This window comes from Falco peregrinus, chromosome 5, assembly GCF_023634155.1.
Source record: "Falco peregrinus isolate bFalPer1 chromosome 5, bFalPer1.pri, whole genome shotgun sequence".
In the NCBI taxonomy this organism is placed as follows: domain Eukaryota; kingdom Metazoa; phylum Chordata; class Aves; order Falconiformes; family Falconidae; genus Falco; species Falco peregrinus.
This window is the reverse complement of record NC_073725.1, coordinates 57,332,890-57,354,927: the sequence shown is the minus strand read 5'-3', so window position 1 is coordinate 57,354,927 and position 22,038 is coordinate 57,332,890. Positions and strand designations below refer to the sequence as shown.

At 44.1% G+C, this 22,038-nt stretch overlaps 1 protein-coding gene across 6 annotated transcripts in view; it reads right to left on the bottom strand.

Annotated features, from left to right (window-relative positions):
* Positions 1-22,038, bottom strand: part of PRKAG2 (protein kinase AMP-activated non-catalytic subunit gamma 2) — a 223,515-nt gene that overhangs the window by 96,828 nt on the left and 104,649 nt on the right. For 2 of the 6 annotated variants that reach the window (XM_055803365.1, XM_055803366.1), the window contains exon 1: positions 18,587-18,707. The exons of the other annotated variants lie outside the window; for them this stretch is intronic. In XM_055803365.1, coding sequence (XP_055659340.1) covers positions 18,587-18,692 — 106 coding nt within the window. In that variant the 5' untranslated portion in view covers positions 18,693-18,707. Of the gene's footprint in view, positions 1-18,586; positions 18,708-22,038 lie in introns of those variants that run through there. 6 annotated transcript variants of the gene reach the window in all.

Sequence of the window (22,038 nt, the reverse complement as noted above, 5' to 3'; positions counted from 1 at the left end):
CTGGTTTGCTTATATGGACTCAGAAAGAGAAAGAGCCCACCCCCTCTCCAAAAAAAAAAAAAAAAAAAAAAAAAAAAAATTAAAAAAATCACTTGGGGGATTTGAAACCATTACAGAACCAGAAACAGCTTTTCTGTCCTGAGTGTCTGGACTTCAGGTTGTCCTTTTAATTATGAAATACACAAAAATTATTGCACCCATCTGTCAAAGATGGGTGACTGCAATGAAATCACAAGAAGCAGACAGGCTTTCTGCTAACACTTCCCATCCCAGACACATGTTTCTATGAGAGAGAAGCAGTGGCTGTTCAAATGGTGGCCTTTTATCAGACGAAAGAGGTGTGAGCTCATCCTGGAGTTAGTGATGTACTCTCAAGGGAGGCCTCATTATTTCTTGGCTTTATCATTCTTGCAGACCCTAATTACGTGGTTCTTCCACTCTGGTGCTCAAAATCTCTTCCTGAAACAGATGAGCAAAAACTAAATGCAATTTTCATTGATAGTATCAATGAGGTTTTAACAGTAACAAGGAAAGCTGGTTAAAATCCTGCCTGGCCAAAACGGGGGCTGCCAGGTCCTTGTCCTCGTGTCCCTCACAGGGCAGCTGGAGGAAGGTGTTGTGAGCCACCCAGAAGCTGTGTAGGGGATGGAGTGTCCCCAGTAACTTCTCCAAGGTTTCAGATCCCTTACAGAGGCTACTGGTGGGACATCAGTTATTAGGCTGCTTGGCCTGGGAAGACATCTGGCTCTCCAGTTCTTCCCACTGAGTACCTCAGACTGGTGCAAGGACTGTGGGTAAGTTGTTAGCACTAAAAATGAGCCCTTTTCAGTACCAGACTGCAGAGAACCCACACAGCTGAGGGCACAACACACAGCAAAGCATTTGGGTGAGCATCTAGAACATCCAGATGTTTCAATCTTTTCAAAATTATAAAATATCTCCACTCTGAATATCCTGGATGAAGGTCTCAAGAGACAGTTGAGAAAAAGAGCCTAACAACAAGGGACCCAAATGTAAAACCACTGGATGTGAATCTGTAACAGGTTTGCATTTACGGAGACAAGGAGCTGACCCTTCACTTGCAAAATGTTTAAACATGAACTATTACCATGCAGGTCAGTTCTACTGTTTATCTCTTTCCTCTGTGTGTTCACATCTATCTTCCATAAGAAGCATTCTGCATGGGCAGAAACAGTCATCATTTTGTCAGATGCTGATCAATGATGAGAAGTTCCCGTATGTGTTAACCATTTCTGCACGCAAGATGCAGTGCATGTATGACGATGTGTACATACACACACACATACCAGGTATGGCTGTGACAGATCACTGGCTTACGAATATGCAGAGACAGATGCAAGTACCCTTGGGATTGCACAAATTCCTAATGTGTTCAACTTTTCCAGTAAAGATCTGCACAGAAATTAAAAGTTTCATCTAAATTCAACTCTGGTTACCCCCAGCGAATTTGCTGGAGCTATAGGACAGCTGGATATGGATATGTTCCTCTTCCATGTATGTTTCCATGCTCATTCAAGGCATTGCACACCTGGGACCAGACCAACCACATGAATATAATCCCACCGTGTTTAATAGGACCAAATGAATCTAAGCGTGTGATGTTTTACAAAGCTGAACCCATATAGCATTGTTGGGAGATAAAAATAATCTGAACAAACTAAATGAACCAACTAAGACATTCTCCATTTAATACTATAGTTAGTCATTATTTGAAATAATGTCCTTTCCACAAATGGATAAAGCTAAAGAGATTATTTACAGGAGCATAAAATTATTAAAGATTTGGTAAATTAAAAAAAAGAAAAGAACCTTCTAACTACCAAAATATTACCACTAGTAACTAGATCACTGTTCAGCAGGAAGTCTGTGTTTGTCCCTCTGCACTTCATAAAACTATTTCAATTGAAAAAATGAGCAAAGATCTCTGCAAATGCACCTGCCCACATGAAACACATACTGATGGGAGACCTGAAGATAGTTACATGGATAAAGATAACCGAGCACAAAATGCTGTCTTTGGATATGCAGACAGAAAATGGACACTGCTACAGTTGAAGGCATCCTAGAGCAAATCAGCCCCTAGGTTACTTGCTTTGTAACCCAAGCAGGAGGTACAGTTCATCTGGCCTACCCTCAAAAGTCTTCTCAAGGAACAAGTAGGGAAAAAAAAAAAAAAAGAGCTGGGAGATCAGCAATGCTAACTTAAATAGGAGCATTTGTTCCACATAAACTACACTGCCAAAGGTGAGCCAGCCAGTAGAAATGTCCCCTTTGTGTAAGCAGAGAAGTACAATTCGAAATAGCTCATTTAGAGTTTCAGTTCTCGTTTTGATACTGAATCCACCCTGGCTGAATTCCTTCATCTCTCTGTGGCTCAGGCTCATCATCTTCTATAAAAAGTTGGAATGAAGACTGAACACACTATTGCTATCCCAGACCACGGTACATCATAGCAGACAGAGAAAATGGATCATGACGTCTCTTTAGAATTGCTACCATAAACCCCCTCAACTGAAATATTTAGGCAAAATTAGTTTTGGTTACGTAACACTAAAAATGTTGCCTGTACATGCAATTAGTCTTTTTCAGCCTCTCTTATTATTAACACCGGTCCTGCTGCAGTCCCTCATGGCATCCCCTTGTCACCATCTTACCCTGTTGAAAAAGGACTGTTTGTGCTCCTTGCCCTCTCTTGTAGAAGCTGTCTTCACTGCCACTGTTAGCCAGGATTTACTAGATTTGATTTCTTCCCTGTGAATGAGAGGGGAAAAAAACCCCAACAAACCAAAGAAAGACCTACTGACTTGAGCAGCAGCACTGTGATTTAGCTACACCCTCCCTGCTAGTCTGAGTGCCAGCAGCAACCCACTCCCTGCTGAGCAAAGCAGCTCAGCTTTAAAGCATCTCTTAATCTAACTTAGAAACTCCTGCATGTGAGTAGGAGTCAGCTGGGGTGAGACTCAAGCTACCAGTGCAGTGAAGACAACTCCCATTTTCATCTGCCACAATGATTCCCCTTCTTGTAATAACTCATTTTGCTGAACAGCCTCTCATAAGGGGTTTTAAAATTGCATCAGTCAGATTTCTTTTGTCAAGTCTTTTCTCAAGGTTCAAAAGAGGTCTAGGAGACCGAGGGCAAGGAGGGAATCAGTCTGCATCATCATATCACTTTCCTGCAAAATATCGCATCTGAACACAATTCAGCTATTTCGTTCTTACATCCTTCACAATACCCGAGCAAGTAGCACAGAGCTGAGCCTTGCTGCTTTTTCACTTTGTTACTACATTTCTCATCTCATATTTCTGTTTAACAAGAAGGCATCTCCTCAGTGTCTTTGACGAAGAATATTATTGCAAAGAACATAATCAGCTTCCCTTGCATCTTTTTGTCCTGAAACGTTCCTTTTGCTGCTAGATAATGGAATAAATCCAAGATTTCCAGGTGAGTTCCTGTTTCGAATCCATCAGCGAACAGTGTGTTCTCATGTCGTAACTATGACGGCTCTTCCAACTGTCTCCTAAATTACAGGCACTGAAGCTCCCTTCATCTTTCCTGTTCTTCAGGATGCCCGTTGAGCTGGGATGAGCTCTGACACCTGCCACTTAAACACAGCATTTAGTACGGGCTAAGCAGTGAGTAGGTTTGGTCTGGGATAATGAGCCTGAATTTTAGAAACCGAAAGAAGGATAAAGACCTGTCCCATATACCGATAGACCTGCAGACAGGAATTTTTTTTCTGTCTCCCTCTCACAAGTTGTAGTCCTGAGAACTTAAATATCCAGCTTTTCCTGGCAAGAGGGTCTATGCCCTGGGTCATGTAACCCAACATCGGACCAGAACTCAGCCCCACTGCGGGTGAGTGACCCTTAATCTTTTAGTTACCCCAACCATTAAAACACACAAAACTTCTGCCAGCTCAACTTAGCCAATTAACAGCTTTTGGGAGGAGAATGCTCTTAATGTATAGAGCAATATAATTTTACAAATATAATTATTTTCCAGGAATGGTTTAAAACTATATACACTAAAGAATACTTTTGATAAGCTATGTCTGCTCCAGGGTGTATATCAGGACAGCCCTTGTCACAAAAATCTTTAAAGTGAACAAGCTCTGCATTTCAAGCCTCACCTCTTTCTGCCTTATTTTCTTGCCACAGCAAGAAGAGACACTGGCTACGGGCAGGGGCTGAACGCGGCGACTGAACTGCAGCACACCAGTGGCTTACCCGTGCGTTTCTCCTACAGGTAGGAAAGGCGTGGTAGCCACACAAAGCTGCTATTAAATGTAGGATCAGACTTTGCTGAACTCGTCCTACTCATCACTTCTAACCTTGCTTTTATCTGCTCAGCACTTCACACCTTCCCTCTGCAACATCAGCCTTTTGCTTTCAGTCTCTCCTTACACCTTGATAACTGTGATGCTGATCAGAATATGGGAAGATAAGAGCCAAGGAGGATTTAGGCAGAAAACCCTGAGGCTGGACAGAATAACCAGGTGACAGGCAGATTGCTTACTTAAGGAACTGATAACAATTTAAGATATTGAGGAAATATGAGGATCACAAAGCGAGGCTCCCTTTTGTAGTTATTACTTTCACAACGTCAATATTATCAGAATTGTACAGATGAGAAAACAGCTTTTCTAATCCCAGCTGTGGTCTCTTCATCAAAAAACTGTGGGTCTACCTATACATCAGCGATTTTTTCCATGGCATATATACATCTGTGTGCCTCTATCTGCCACGTCATCTCACATACTAACTGAATATAGCACAGCTGTCACCACTGTACTGGAACAGGTCTAACCAGGCATGGAGTGAGAACTGGCGTGCTGTCAGGGAAGCGCTGCTTTGACAGCAATTTGCCCGTGGTTATAACGTATCAAGAGGGAAAAAACCCAACAACTCATTTGCACATATAAGGTTTTTCTCCTCTGCTAGAGGAATGCAAATGCCATGCAGCCTTTACATTGTCTCCAACAGTTTGGCTGATTATCACATCTCTAATTCCAGTTCACACAATCCACACAGCACTTTCTTATTATGGATGTGCTGCTGACATGTACAAAGAGTGATTAGATAGTCAGGCACAAGCCAAGGAAATAATAAATACACAACTCCACTTCTCAGAGAATTATTTTACTGTAGGACTTTGTGTGCATGGCTGAATTTATTTTCATAGTTTGATCTCTGCCCTTTCTTAGCAAAAAAATTTCCAGAGTTAAATCTTCCAGATAGATAAATCACATCATAATATTTTTCAAGTTTATAATTTTCCCATCTGTTTAGACAGTGAACTATTCTTGTCTGTACTTACTACAGCTCTTACGAAGCTACCTTCCTAATCCTACCAGTCAAGAAATGCTTTTCCCCTCATATACATGTCCCACCTTGCAGACGTACCCATTCCTTGCAATCAGTATAGGAGAAAACTACACCACAAAGGCCAAGCACGCTTCTTTTCAGGTGAGCAGCCACTTGGGTGGCCAAGAGATGTCTTCTGGTTGCAGGCCAGAGGGGTCTGGCTAAGGGTCCATAGTCTACATAGCTAAATGGATGGGCTGCAGAATAAAAATACCTTTCTTTTGGGTCAAGCCCTGGTGGTCAGGCCCCAGGATGGCATCAATGATGGCCTTGTCCTGTCTAGCTGGTCATTTATGGGCTGTGCTCAAAAGCAGCTTCATAATACAGGAGACGCAGACTGAGTCGAAGCTATGCACTGCGATGGATGACTGTGGGTTTCTGCTGACCAGCCTCAAAGAGGACTCACTAAAACTAGAAAAGATGCAGAAAAGGCTGATAAGGTTGATCAAAGGTATGGAGTAACTTCAGTTTAGGAAAAGATGACAGCAGGGAAAGGATATGAGAGAGGCCTGTAAAATCAGGCGTAGGATGGAGATGGCAAACAGGGAAGGGAGCGTCAGATGAAAGTAGCTGGTGGGAGGCTCAAAGCAAATACAAGGAAATACTTCTGATATATCGTGTTCTTAAACAGCAGAACAGGTGCCATTGTAAGTGCTAGAAGGTTGGTTTTGAAATGCAATTGGACAAGATCCTGGAAGAAAAACTCGCCAAGGTCTATCAAACACCAGCTTTAGCTCAGAATGTGGACCACAAAGTGCTGGAGGCTGGGAGAGTACGATGGGAAACAACCCTGCACGCTTGCCCTGTTCTTACACTACTCCCTGTAGCTGTGTTACTGGCAAGTGGCACAAAAAGAGACTGATCTGGATGGATAATGGCCACCTGGTAGATTTGTTCTTGTGTTCTAACTGAAAATAAGTTTAAAAGCAGCAATAGTAATGGAAGCTTACAGGTAAGCAGAAGGTGCCTTTATTCTAGTGCCATCCACACTATGGTTATGACAAAACACTTAATTTTCTACAGCCTAAACTTTGTCATTTGTAAAATGATGCTAATGGTGCCATCTTCTAAAGATACTCCAACATCTACAACCAAGCAAATAACACAATGACAAAGAGTTATTTTTTTCCGTTACTAACAGAAGGCTCTCAGCCACCTAAGTGTGTCAGTATGTGCTGGTCCTCAAGCCCAAATAGTCAAGTGTCTGTGGCAAGGCCTTTAAACAAGATGTAAAAAGACATCAGGCATTAAACTTGATTCTCAGAAGCACCATTGCTGAGTATTTAATGCCTTTTGAGGTCAAATTTTCCCTTTTGTGTTTATTTTGGAATCTAGAATGGGGGGCTTGGGCTGCTGTTTTCAGAAGCGTGAAGAGTTAAGCCCAAACCTACCTGGCCTGTTTATGGTTATGAGATGTTGCAACAGCAGTGACAGGATCAAACCTGGTGGAGTTCTGACCCCTATCAGGAAAGAAGTTGGGGAGGAAAAAGCAAGCTGGAATTGCACTGCCTGCAATGCAGAGATGTATCCAAGTCACCTTTAAACAGAACACTTGGATAAGCCGTGTCAGCACAGCTGCAAAACTTGCCTGGGAAGCAAGGTAAATTACGAACTCCATTACAGGGCAGTTAGGAAGCTACTATTCTCTTTTAAATTAGCTATTAGCTAATTTAAACTTGGCTTCTGTAGGGTTATTTTGCACAGCAGGGACTGCGGTAGAGGCACACTCATGTCTGTGGTGGTCACCCAGGGTTGCAGCAGTGCCGTGAAACTACCTTGACAGCTGTTCAGCTGCAACAAGACTCAGGCTGGTCCCCATCCCCATACAGAGGAGAAAACCTTCTGCTATTATGATTTCTTCAGTCCAATTCTTTTCTACTTTAGGCTGACTTTCCCCTTCATGTATGTAGCCTCACAGATCTAATCTTCATCTGAGAGCAAGCACCAGGTGTATCGTCCCAGGTCCTGAGCAGTCACCAGCTCCCTCCAACAGAGAAGCAGCATCTCTTGATCTCTGAGGAAGTTTTGTAATTAAATTTTACAGGGTGCTGCTCCGGGCTTTTGTAGTAGGATTTCATTTCAGCTGGCAGCTCACTCACATAGCAATCATTTATCTACAAGTCTCCTCGGTTAGGAATCGTTTTGTCCGTCTTGAGTATTACAGTTTCTCTGTATTAGTCTCCTATGTCTCAAGGTTAGTTTACACTGTTGGGATTTCTTGTAGGGAACTTGCTGCTTTGCTTTGGGCTCTATATCAGCCTGGTGTTTATTTTGGGAAAAAATTTGTAATGACTTACAATAAGACCTTTGTTTCACAATCCTTCAGTTTTAAGTTCAAATAGGCTTGACATAGTCTCTAGTTTTCCTATTACTGCTGCCAGGAGGGATCTCCATAAATGTTAAAGTAGGACCTGGCTGATGGAAAGGAAAACTTTAGGAAGAAAAATCTGACAGCATTAGGAAGTTGTCACCTGGTCTGGGTAAGGAGGGGATTTTTATTGCAGCTCAGTGGAAGCAGCAACCTCTTTAGAGGCAGAAGAAGCATTTATAACCATCTTGCCAGCTAAGTGAGGTAAAAACCAGTTTACTGTTGCAAAAATATCATCCGAGGAGAACACCAGTACTAGGAACTCCGATTTTTCCTACAGCAAATTTTGTATCTGTGCCAAATCTGCTGCCAGGCTGAAGCTGGGAGTAAAAAAACTAAACAGGGCATTTACTGGCAATAACTCCTGCAATTTGGGGGAATTTTTGCCTTTTGTGTATATAGCACTATCACCTCCAGTAATGGCAACATCTCCAGAAGGCTTGGCTGACTACGAATGTGCAAGTCTTTGAACGAGCACGTACAGTGACCAAGGTTCATTTGCTCGCATCTCCTTCTCATTAATGGCTGTGTACTACAGACATTCATCCAAACATGCACATTGATGAAACTCTTGCTCCCCAAAACACGGTGACAGAGGGCCGCATGCCTGGGGTAGGCTTAGGGGTTTTGCATCACAGGATCTTTTCAATGAACAATTTTCTTCTGTTTAAAAAACCTACATTTCTATTTTCACACCTCCATGCCTGCTGTTTGGGATTGCACTAATTACTTTGCAGTGCAGTTCCTTCATAGCTCCAAAGCTGATTAAAAAGAGCACCCAGTGAAAAGGTGAAGAATATGGGTCAGATCCCCAGAGGATGTAAAAGCAGTGGATCTTAAGTGAGGTCAAAAAATGAAATAAGAACTAATTCTACTTTTTTCCCTTGTAATAATATGCTTTAAACTTGAAAAGAATAATGGGAGTTGGGGGTCGATGTTATCTCTCCCCCTCCCCCTCTGCACAGGTATTCTCCTGGGATGGTGCATGTCACTGTCCAAAGCTGCTTACCTTAGTTCTAGGAAGATGAACGAAATGTAAAAAATACAATTCGTAATACTAAATAAAAATAAGAATCAGAATATACAGGGCAGGGGCAGTTAAATACCTACACATTTCAGTATCTGCTATGTCTGCAAATTGTCAGCCCAAGAAGGTCATTAAAATAATCTGGCCCTTTATCAAGAGCAAACTCTTGCTGACTGATAATGCTGAATACATGATGCTAATTCCAGTCATCTCTGGAAGTTAGATTAACCCTTTCCTGAGTGTCATATGCATGGCCTGTGATAATAGGAGCTGTCTTCATGCAAATTCAGTCCTTTTCCCATCAAAGGCATTTTCAGTTAATTCTGTAGCTCTTTACAAGCTGTTCATCTTGTTGCTATTTTGCCTTCACACCTACTGCCCTATCTTCACAAGGATTTATTCTATTGCCTTCAGATCTAAGCCCTAGCTGGGTCTGGAGGAAAAATAAGATCAAGTATCATTTGCACTTCCCTTACAGAGGACCCTGTCCCTATCAGGTGCCAAAAAGCACTCGGCTCCCATTAACTTCAACCTGAGATAGCTGCAACTTTGCTAACAGCATTCAGCTTTTTGTCCCTCACGGATCTGCAGATACCGGTAACAATTGCATAAATGAGTAAAGATTTTGGTAGTTTATATACAAGAGCATAGGAGGCTATCAGGTCTAGTGAGAGAGCTGCAGATCTGCTTACTTGGAAGATAAGATCCCTTACATGTCTTAACCAAGCTAAGCAACATCCCACACTGTTTGCAGCACCCCGTGTGCTGGGTGACAACTGCAAACTCATCCCTCTGATAAAAAGTAATGCACGCACTTTGCTAAAGTTTCAAACCCACTAACACGGTGGGGGTTCTGGGTAAGTAGATATCCCTCAAATATTTGTTCTGCATGATAGATTATTTATAAGAGGTTTCAAATGCTCCAGCCTTCAGTCAATAGCTGACTCTACAGCTCCCACTATCATTGCCCCTTTTGATTTCCTTTGGTTTTCTTTCCTTGAGATCAAGGTGATCTATTTTTAGTGCAGGGACTGGTTAAGTGAGGAGTTGCTATAGTGGACAGATAGCTGATACAAACCAAGTCCCACTGTGATTCCTCTGGCTGGTAATGGATGCTACCCAAAGTGGGGCAGCAGCTGGGGGTGCCCAGACACTACTCAGCTCAGGGGGTCATTAATAACTGCCCAGGACTCTCAAGATGATGCTTAATGTATATGAAATAGCCAGAAGGCAGGCTGGATGCTTTTTGTAGGAAACACATCTTACTGTGATTTTTTTGGCTCAATAAATGAGTCGGTGTTGGTCTTGGGCTTCACAGTGGTCTCCTTCTGCTGGTCTGCTGATACAAATCAGCTGTACAAGCACCCCTAGCTGCTTCTACCCCAAAAGTCACTGTGTTCTTGAATATTAATCAAAACAAGAACAATTTTATCTGAGCGCTGAGTTGGGTGGGAAAAAATGCACAGTCTGGATATTTGCAACTTTAGCTTTCCTTGCAACTGAACAACTGAGAATCACGGAGATGTTGGTTGGAAAGGACATCTGGAGGCCTCTTCTCCAATGTCCTACTCAAAGCAGGTCTGGTATCAACCAAGACCAGGTCAGCCATGGCTTTGGCTAGCTGAGTCTTGAAAATCTCTAAGGATGGAGAGGCCACAACCTCTCTAGGTCACCTGTTGCAGTGCCACACCACCCTCTTGAGGGAGTTTTTGCTAACATCCAATCTGATCCTCCTCAGCCACAAATTTATTTTATGCCTTGTACCACCTGCCAGTACTAAGAAGAGCTTGGCTCTATCATCCTTGAAACTGCCCTTCAGGTAGCTGCAGGCTGCTCTTAAATTGCCCCTTAGCCTTCTCTCTGATGGACAAAAAAACCCCTGGTTTCCTCAGCTTCTCCTCACAGATTCCAAAACTTCTGCTCCTGGTCCCAAAACATCTTGGTGGTTCTTCAGGGAAACCCTCTCCAGTTTCCCAGCATTTTTCTGATGGGAACTAGAAATTGGACACCCTATTCCAGGTGCAGCCCCACCAGCAGCAGGTGGAGGTGGATAATAACCTCCTTTGACTGGATCGCTCCCTTCCTCCTAATGTAGTCCACCATGTGGTTCAGCCTATTGATAATGACAGCACAGTTTTGGATCATTTTCCAGATTATATCCACCACAACCCCCAAGTCCTTCTCGCTGGAAGCCAGTCACCAGTGCTCAACGTGTACTACTGCACCGGCCCACCTCACCATCCAGGTCACTAACAAACATTATCAGTCCCCATACTGATGCCTGAATGTTGACCATCCCTAAACTCAGGTATGTCCCTTGGAAAATGCCAACATTATTCCAGCTTCTCATCCTTTCAGCTCACTCCTTCTCTCAAGGAGGCTGGTGACAATCCTCACCTCTGAACATTCAGCCAACTTTAGTTGCCACTATTGCAGCAAGAACCTCTCCATTGCAAACTTTTTGTCTCCCTCATGTCTCCAGTACTTTCCATCCTATTTCTCCCTCACTTATATTTCTTCAATTAGTTTCTTGCACTATTCTTGTTTATTATCTCTAACTACACTATATACAAGCAGTGGAGATGTCACAAATCATCTGTTCCTCTCCAGGAGCATCGCCCACCAGGAAAGGCAGGATTGTCACAAGAATCCCGCGTACAGTATTGTAATGCTTGCACTGACTGAAATAAAACTGCAGGGCCAGATGGGCAGGATCTGTGTTAAACAATCTGGTGACTGTAGCTCCAAGTGTGTCAAAAGGGTCCTTGTTACCCCACAGAGAACACAGCACTGGGAAGCAGCTGTTTTCCGATGCCTGGAAAAAAATCTGAAGAAACAACAGGATGCTCTTAATTAATGTCAGCTAATCCTATCATCCCTCCTCCAGGTAAATCACCCCAACTTTATCAAAGGAGGAGCATGAGAAGGACAGGATGGGAACTCTTCAGTGCAAGCGTGTGAAGCAGTGCTGGGCTCCGTTCTTAAACTAAGGCTGCATGACCTTTCCAGCATGGAGAATTCAAGCCCCTAAGCCAAGCCTGCCAGCCCACAATGATATCTCACAGAGCAGCCCTTCATCTCTCAAGACCTAAGCCTTTGCATTTCAGTACATCTCCGTAATGACAATAAAATGGCTAAAACAATTTCAAGGCATTAAATCCTGCCGCTATGAGCACTTTTAAGTCCTTGAACTACTTTTAGGTTGGACAAGAATAAAGGTGAAAGTAGAAAACAGCTGAATCCTGGTAATTCCTGGGATTTGCTGATCCAATAAACCTGACAAACAAACTGCCTTAACAACATCTTTGAAATTGGGCTCTTGGGCAATTCACTGAAACTTTGAGCAAGGAGTCAATAGTCCAAAACATTGATTTCTAATTAAACAAAGGCACCCAACTACCTAAATGCTACTGTCAAGTAGAATATTAGGCTGTGAAAACAGATCTGGGCTTGAAATTTGCTTTTAAAACCTGGCAACAGGATTTGTAATATGGATGCATGGGTGTATAAATAAATTGTGGTCTAGCTTAGCACATTCAAATCAAGTAGAAAGTCAGCCTAGGATAACAGCTTCTCAGAAAGATACTCTTTTGAAAGTCAGAACTTTTGAAAAGTACAGTGAATAAAGCATGGGAAAAAATGATCCCTATGCTACACCCAGCTGGTGCAATGAAGATGAGAGAGGATGCATGGAAATCAGTGATTGCAGTGATTTTTAGTACGTAGGTTGTGACCCTGCAGCATCCATCATGAAGGCACTCCAGGCTGTGTTCATTAAACTGAGGGGTCATATACAAAAGCCTTATCTCCATTATTTTCTTTTCACCTCAGAAATGAATCAGATCGTTAATTATATCACCAGGTAACAGAGACAGTGTTTCAGCCTCATATACATATCAGAAGTGACCTGTTACTTGCAGATAACAGAAGTGGAGGATGGAACAAGGAAAACCTGATAAATACATAAAAATCATCTGCTTTCAGAAACAGGCAGTGTCTGCATCTGCTTTTGCTCACAGGCAGTGTCCGGATTCCTTCTGTCTCAGTTTCTCCTTTTCCACCTCAATGAACACCTCCCCATACTTGCATTTCACAGCTTTACCTAGATTCAGTCCCAAGATTTGCTTTTAGCTTCTCTGTGTCTTTCAGGAATAGCATTCATCCTGCTGTTCCAAATAACACCATTTGAATAGCACCAGAATCAAAGAAAAGTATCCTTGAGACAGTAAAAACCCAAAGTCTCTATGCCGCTGCTGTGCCTGGGGGACAAATACTTGCACGCACAAGCACCAACAAGGGCCATAACCACATGGACTACTCCCAGATGGGAGCTCTCCCTGCCCAAAACCTGTACAGTTTGTAAAATAGCCCGCCAAAGGGAGGCTGACCCTGTTAGTCTCACCCACCACGTTGTTCACAACAGCACATCAACACTGAATAATTTGGACATTTATAGTAATAGAGATATTCTCAATCAGACTTTGTGATGGGATGCAGAGTGGCCTGGAGCAGGACTGGGAAAAGTGTTGGTGTCAGTGGGCAGATACACTTGCAGGACCGATCTGTAAACCTGTGCCTTGAGAACATATTGTATTTTCACGTGTATAACCTGCCCTTCACACAAGCATAACTTTCTTTGAAAACAAATTACTTGGAGAATTTGGATTCTTGGACAACAAAAAGCCTACATCTTCTTTAAGCCTACAAAGGGCTGCAGAGGAAGGATGCTGCTGGGCTTTGCATGAGGGAGGGAGCAAGGGAAGACTTCAGGGCAAAGCACTCTGCTCAATATACCTCTGTTTCAATTTCCACCATATCAGTGGACATTTTCTGGGGTTTATAACCATTTGAATTTACGGGTACCTGCTTGAAAATACCTTGCTGATTCTACTGCTTCATGGGCACAGTCCTTTTCTCCCCATTCAAAACGCTTCAAAGCTGTGTGCAAAGCTGGGATGTGCCAGAAAGCACCAGCACAGTAACTGTAAGGAGGCAGAAAATGGCAAAATAAAAAGTCTCAAACTTTTCATCAGGCTCGTCACTGCTTTTCTCCTTCCTGACAACCAGCCATAGAAATTTCACAGCTTCCAGGTCTCGGAGCTCTCTGTAGTACAAGATTAATTGGTACTGATCAGCCAGGGCTGCACATTTTCTAAAATCATTGTCAGCTCAACAGAGCATGAAAACCAGTAGAGAAAATCATTAACAAACCAAAGTGGTCTCAGTTTCTCGTGCCCAGTCTCTGATACTGGTGGTTTTAAGCTGCTTCTCAGAAGCAACAGGAATTTGCTCTTTCAGTTTGTTGATGGTAGCCACTGGAACATGCAGTGACCCCCTCACTCTCATTCACTTCTCCAGAAATATTTTTGCCATGGTTTCTTCCCCACTGCCTCATAACAGAAACATCCCACCAGAATGAGAAAAATAAATATTTCAGCTGCAGTCCTCCCACAAGCAGCATCACCCACTTTGGGGCGAAGCGCTGAATGAGCTGCAGCTCCCCAGGCTGGAGGAGCCCGAGATCAAGTCCCTTCTCCTTCTGCAATCACTTCTCCATCCTCCTCCCACATGTTTTCTGTCCCTGTTCTCAGTGCAACTATCTGCAACCTGGCTTGTGCCAATTAATGGTGATGTGAGCCAGGCTGAAGTATCCCCTGGGTTTCCATTTGCACTTGGAGAGGTTGTGAACCGCCTGCTCTTTGGTGTGGTACAAGTCCTTGCCCATTGACTTTCGTCTGAGCTGGTCACATCCTATGGCATGTTAACTCCACGTGGTGATCACTGATGCAGTCACCACATCTCCGCTGTCAGGAAGGAAGAGTACAATTTCTCCACTTGACACATGAGCCACACTCACACCCAACTCCAGGGGTCTGGGAAGGACCATGGCAAGTGATGCAAGAAGCCCCTTGAGTTTTTGACTGAGAGGGGAAGCCGCTGGGTTGAGTATTTAAAGATACACTAAAATAACGGCACCTCCCAGATCTCTAGAGCCTCAGCAGCCTTCCATCCCACAGTGGTTAGCAGCGACACAAGATAAAACACATGCACTGAGTGCCGCCAGTGTGGCTACAGCAAGTTAAGGAGCAACTCAGAGACAAGCCTCTGCCCTTTGCACAGTGACCACCTGATTTGTGCACCTGGCAGGGCATGTTGCATATGTACGTATTGGGGTCGAGTCATTCAGCAGGCTCACTCCTAATGTAGTCCTAATTTGCACCTAATTATAACAGCTGGCAGGGAAATTGTCCTCAAGAATGTTATTGAGGTGGGACAGGTCAGGGGCCAAGGGGCAGCACTGAGGTTTCCTTGGAGCCCCTTGGACCTGGCTTGTCTGGGCTCAGCTTTGGCCCCTGCTGATTAAAATCCACAGCAACAAATCCCAAGAGGAGTAGCATGGGTGAGGAGAAGCTCCTGGGTATTTCCATGCAGCTAAAAGTCTCCGAATTGCATGATTTGAGGCTAAATGCCTGGGCACAAGGCAGTGCCCAGGGTCATGGCAGCCACCTGTGCTGCAGAGCAGTTCCTTCCCTGGGCGCTCACAGCTCGGGTAGGGAAGGAACACTTTGAACATTATACCTTTTGCATGTGTCATTCAATCCTTCAAGGAATAGAGAGTGTCCTTTAAAGGGCAGAGCAATTAGCCTTGCTCAGGCCAAAAAGTTGTCCCCTTCAGAAATGCCACAGAGCCTATCTGTTTACAACACATTGGTCCATGGCAAGAACTGGCAGGTGGAGAAGCTGCCAGCAACGCTGCACAGGCAAGCAGCAACTGCAATAGGAAGGAGGGAACTGTGCAGTTCTGGAGGTTGGAGAAATTTTGGGTCATCTGCATCCTCAGCCCTGGCAAAATCGTATTGCATAAATCAGCTTCCCTGCTGTTGGGTGGATAGCTCAAGCTTCGAGGCTCTCTCTGTTGTCTGCTCCTCTCCCAGAGCAAAGCTGAGGGCTCTCTGCCTTTGCCCCACAGCTCCCCCTGCTCTCTTTGCTCCTGGTGCTTGTCCAGGATTTTCTCTCCCCCCTCTCTGCATGCTCTCTGCTTCTGTTTGGCCATATTCGGGTCTCCTCTTGCTGTTCACTTGGCACAAAAGGACTGTAAGGATCCAGGGAATTACAGAGATGCCCATCCTTGGCAATGCCATCCTCCGCTTCTCTACCAGGATGCAAAGCTCTTCATCGGTGCAGAGGAAGGATGGGGTTTAGCTCAACTGATAGAAGAATGGCTACTTGGTAACTCTAGTTGCAGCTGCCTGATAGTATCTACCCCTGGGAAGATGGGTAGCTGCACTGGCCCAATCCTATTTACGATGACGGGAGGACTCTTTCCTTAAAGCACTCACAGAGATAACAAAGAAAACCCAGAAATTCCAGATTCGAATAGCCCAGGTGACAGAGCAACCCTTTTTGGGGCATCAGGGTATTTTTTTCCTCTTCTTCCCTTTTCCACTCTTTTTCTGAATACAATCCAAGCTCGTTCAGCAACAGGGAGGCTGTAGCGGTAGCACAGCCACCCTGGGGGAGCAGGGTGGGAAAGCCCAGGCTGGATTGCTGTCATTCATTTCTCATCCCTGGTGGTAGATGGCAACTAAATGGCATATACCAGTGTGTGACTGAACCTGATGAGCCACTAAGTCTGGTTGCTCCCAGCACTCCTGCATGCCACTAATACCGATTACAAAACCTGCTGAGTGCCAGTGGTTCCTCTGAGAGCTCCTCAGAAAGGGTTTGTCAAGGCCGAACAGCTACAAGATACAGACTCGATCTAGAAAACAATGCAAAGCTTTTGGTTTGACATTTCCCTGCAAATACTTAAGGCCATTTGGTGGGGGGAAAAAAAGCATTTGCAAGTGTGTTAACCTGCTTCCTGAAAGGAATCCAGACTCTGCTGGGATGGCAGAGGCAATCCCCGTGGCAGAGCATCCAAGGAACGCAGTAACCCTGACACATCTCATTTGCTTTTTCCCCACTCTTGCAACTTGGAAGCTCTCTGTTCATGACAGAAAGAGCTGACCTGGTCACGCTCTTACATGAATGGCATCTGCAAAGTCTGTAGAGTAGCTACTGAGCAGAGAACTCTGACTAATGCTGTCTGTGTACCACTGGGCTGGGCCACAGAGCTGGATTAATGGGAATGAGGATAAGGAGGAGCACAGTTTTTGGCATTTCTAGCACTACAATTTCAACTTTCTTTTATAACTCTGTCACAAATGTTACAGTTCATATACCCAGTACTCTTGGTGCAGGACAACTTATTTTCTCTGCAGAGGAAGATAAGGATGGGGTTTTGAGTTAGATTTCGAGGAAGTGGACTTGCAACACTATGTTTGGTGCATCCAGCAGTGAATCCTTTTGCAGATACTGGCTATCCTGGTCTCATTGATGGAACCACAAAAAAAGGGTAAATTAATGGCTCAAAGTGCCATTTAACTACTCAGCCAACAAATCACACATGTGTTTCTGCCCAGGTGAGAATTTAGGGGGTTTAGTTAGAAATCTGGGAATAAATTTTACATCTGCTCAATCTGTAATCTAAATTTCCCCCCCTTCTTGCATAAACTCTGTTACCTGTCTTTGCGCATCTTGCTGACACTGGAACTCCAAAGACCTGGGTCATCTCTTATTCACATCACCTTGACCTTACTACCACTCCAACAGAAACCCTCAGATGCGTTTAAGGGAATGCAGAATAAGGCATAGTACCTTGGATTTAAAAACACTTAACTGTACAAAACAGGAACAAAAGGAGAAGCATTTGCAAGAAGGACACCTGAAAAACAACACAACTGACCACTGAATAAATTGCAAAACATGAAGTAATAGAAAAACAAGCTTTCTGGGCAGCCACCCATCCACCAACTGCAACTCCTCATCACTAAATCTGTATGTACCTCTCTGTATCATCCATATGGTCCAATACTACTCATATCTTCATCATTCTGCTGGGTTTAATACAGTGACTCCAGACTGATAGAGAGTAAAACAGAGCCTTGCTTACCCTTTGTACAAATCAGCTTCTCTAAACCATTCCTTATGCAGCTGATTCAGTATAACATCAGTTTTAAACCTCTTAGTCACAGGACAGAATCTCTCAGCAGCACTCACAGCCTTCAGGGAACCACAGAGCTGTAAACCAGCTACCTTTAGTCCATATAGGAAATGCATTAAACATTTTATTTCTCCACTTTTATTAAGAAAAACAGCCCAATCCTGTTGGAAAACCCCTTGCCTCCTGCCCAGCTGATCCCTATATGACACACAGATACTCTCCGACAGGCACAGCTCGGCACCTGTACTAGAGTTAACATTCAGTGACCAGGAAAATCTTGTCGTTAAACAAGAATGGTCCTTAATTGCAACTCAAACAGTTATATGGATAACTGCAGCATCAGAAAGACAGGTTTTTAAATGCATTACTTGTTAGACTGATACGCATTTTTTTTTCTACTTAAAATTCATCTTTCAATATACAATGTTAGCCCTAACTTCGCATTTCGTTACTAATCTTCAATTAAAGTAACATTATTCTATAGCCCCTTCTGAATGTATTTCATAGTGTTTACTGTAACGCTCCCTGTACCATCACTCTTCCTAAAGGTTACATCTGATGTGGTTAGAGGTGTCAGCTCAGGTGTTCATCTCCGGTGCAAACCAATATAGAAATAACCTCCACTCAACAACTGCACAATTCACTCAATGAAATCGAGAAGCACAAAATTGTTCTCAATTATTCACTATCCCCCACTCGCTGCCCTCTCCCAAAGACCAATATCCCTCCTTTTCAGATGGATAACGCAGAGGGTCCCTACCAAACAGGCAACGAGGATCGGACTGGCGTCTCTCCGAGCTTTTGTACTGCTCCTTTCTCTTCTTGCTCCCTCTAAAACTACCGAAACGCTTCATGAGCTGCAACATGCACTCGCGTGGCAGCAGCTGTCGATCATGCCCAGGACCGAAGAAAAAAAGCAGCACGAGGAGCAAGGCGAGGTGTCGCTTACACCAAATGCCCAGGTGCGAGAAAATAAAGCTCCAGAAAGACCGTGAGGCTGCAAAAACAGTCCAGCTCGCGGGAGGTTCAGCTCCGAGGTGCTTGATTGTGGTCTTCGTGGAAAGCCGCTCTTCAGCAGGCTGCCAAACCTCGCACGCCAGGCGCTTCCAGTCTTAATTCCAGTGTACAGTAACTCGCCTGCAAATATCTGTGGACACAGGGAGAAGTTCAAAGTCTGCCCAGCTTGCAGCCTCAGAGCTCTTGTCCGTCAGCCGTCAGAAGCCTTGGAGGCTGAAGCAATGTTTCCCAGCGGGTCAGCTCATGCGGAAAAGGTCAGGAACTGCCTGATAAGCTCCCGCGTTTAAAAAATACTAACTATGCAAAGGAGCCACAAGCCCTCTTGAAGGGAATTGTCATGTGCAGCTCAGCATGATGACTCTTTAAAAAGGCTGTAAAAGGAAACCACCCCTGGACAGACAATTCCTGGCAGTGAGCGTCCCGGGCACACTCGCACCGTGACATGACATCACCCAACTATTTTGATTCATGTGTGCTGGGTCTTCGCAGCGACAGCATAGTCCAGCTGCCCGTCGATGAGCTCCGAAGCACCCGGCCCTCTGCAACTAATGACTAATGAATTAACGGGAATGAGCTTCTGCCAATTCATAAAAAGAAGGCTGATACTTTCTGGAAACTGTAGCCAGAATGATGGGCTGGACTTTCTCTAGCGACATGCCCTCGCTGTGCTACGCATATCTATACACTCTGCATGGATCGCTCCATTCAATTTTGCTGTCTGCAAAGCAAAATGCACCCAGGACAGCTGTTTGTAACACAACTGAAATCCACCTCGTGGTCTTTTCAATGAGACAAACATTCACAGGGCTGTTGCTCATCCCAGCCGGCTGGGGTGTATTATGTTAAGCTCTGAGTCTGTCCATTTAGAGCTGTTTATTTTAGGAAAGGGTTCATCAGCGTGGGCTAGATCTTGAACAGCTGGAAAGGGTTGCAAGCATGAACCAAGGCATGGTCAAACTATTGTAGCCAACCTTCCTAAGATTACAGTAAATGTTCTCTTAAATCAAAAGCTTTTTTTTTAAAGTCACAGAGCACCAGCTTTTCCTCTGGACATCACTGGAACTCGAGGCTCAGATCTTTCAAAAATCAAACCCTATATAAGTAATGTGAGACTTATCTTTTTAATTCCTAAGATGGATTAAAGGTCATATCACCTTTTTCCTCTGCAAAGAAGCATGCCTTTTTCTTTGTGCCCATGATTTCTCCTAGGACTTAATATCATTAGAAAGGAAAAGAAAAGACAGCCATGAATACTGCAGAAAAGACCTTTATCAAGACAGATTCTTTACAAGCTCAGGTCTTTCAGAATGATGGCTGTCTCCAAGGCATCAGTGCAAGGATGTCCCAGGACTTCAGGGGCTCCAAGAGAAGGAGCAGAGATGACATCAGGTTCCTCTGCCATCCTCAGCTACCAGGGACTTCACTCAGTTTATCCTCTGGAGAATGTGGAAGAAGACGGTACAGAGGGTACCTTTGTTCATCCACGTAGCAAACAACATAACGAACGTACTAACAAGACACTTAATTACCTTGATATCCAAGTGAGGAACCACAATAATTAATTTAAGGCTGTTCCCAGCCTTTCCCCTCTGACTTGCCCTCCTACTTTCTTTTACCCCCCACCTTTGTGGCTCTGTTTCAGCTCTGCAAGTGAAGAGGCCAGTGCTCTTCACTAAATAACATTTTTTTGCATAAAACAGCCTGTCAGTAAAGCGCTTTCAGAAAACCCTTTCTCCAGCCCCTCCCTTGAGGCTGACTGTTCACCCAGCACAGAGGAGAGGCAGCTGGAGCAACGCGAAGTGTCGAAGGATTGGCAGGGGAAGGCGTCAGTGTTACTTAAATATTTATTTTAAGGTAGCTCTAGGAAGTGTCAGACTCTTCACGGCCCAGATGGCCTCGTATGACCACATTTACCTCTGCAAGCTTCATCTTGACCGTCCCTTCCCTTCGTTCTGCCATGCTGATGCCACCATGACTGAGACTGTAGCTGTAGTGAGGTGAGCTCTGGCTCTCTCCATATGCACACTTCATGGGCCAGCTCTCAACCTGCTTCCATGACAGTGGTGACCTCCACAGTCCTTTCCATTTGAAAACCAGGTCCCCAACAGCAAAACTGGATCTTCCTTGCCGCAGTTTAAGCCTACTGTTTCTTGTCTTATTCACCATGTGCACAGAGAACAGATTGCTCCCTTCTGCTCCGGAGCAGCCCTTGACATATTTGAAGACAGTTATCCAGTTCCCTTTCCAGTCTTTACTTGGCCGAAGACACAAGGAGCACTGCCTACAGCACCAATGCAATCTGAACTTCAAGTTTCCCCTCCTTAGAAAAGCATTCCTCATTCTTCAGTGGCCAAAGGACTGCTGAGAATGACTTAATGTCTTCAGAAACCAAAAAATTTTAATCCTTTTTTAATGAGATAAGAATTGGTATTGCTTCAGCATGGAAACAACCCTCTTTTTGATAGAGGCCAAGGATAAATAGTTGCTGATGACCTTTTCAAGCAGGGCCATTGCACCAGGAGGGCTCATTTCCCCTTATTAAGGAAATCAGCAAGACCGTAATGTTTCTGCACAGAGCTACCAGAAAACGAAACAACGCTCTTTAACAACTGACTTTCACAGCAATTTGTTAAAAAAAGCACTAAGTGCTTTGAGTATGATAATTTTGTCTCCCACAGCTAACGGTCTAACACATACTAGCACATTTACACCAGATACTACATCGTCTTAATGATTCCAGTGGAAGGATCTTATAAAACTAATAATAAAAAGCTGGGCTTCAAAAGAGCTCCTTTGGGGCCATCTATGTTCTGGAGACTGAAAACACAAATCCCTTTCAAACAACCACGAAATGGACTCTTGTCAAGCTACTTTAAAGTCTTCCAAATTAGTTATAGCATATTATGTTTCTTGAGCTGCATGAGGACAACACCGATCCCTTCCAAAAACCACATGCATGCTCACTCTGAGAGGTACAAAGCATTGGGCCACTTAATAAAACTATTTTGGGTGGAAGAGGCAAACAAACACTCATTTATGTGTCTGAAATGTCTCCCTAGTCCTGCTGTATCTGCTAAGCCGGCCAGACCAGAGCCTCACAGCAGCCTCTACACTGACAACTCACCAACCAGCCTCCAGCCTCACCACTCTCTTGTCCCAACTCATCTGTTTCTCTGACAGTTTTACGTTGATGAT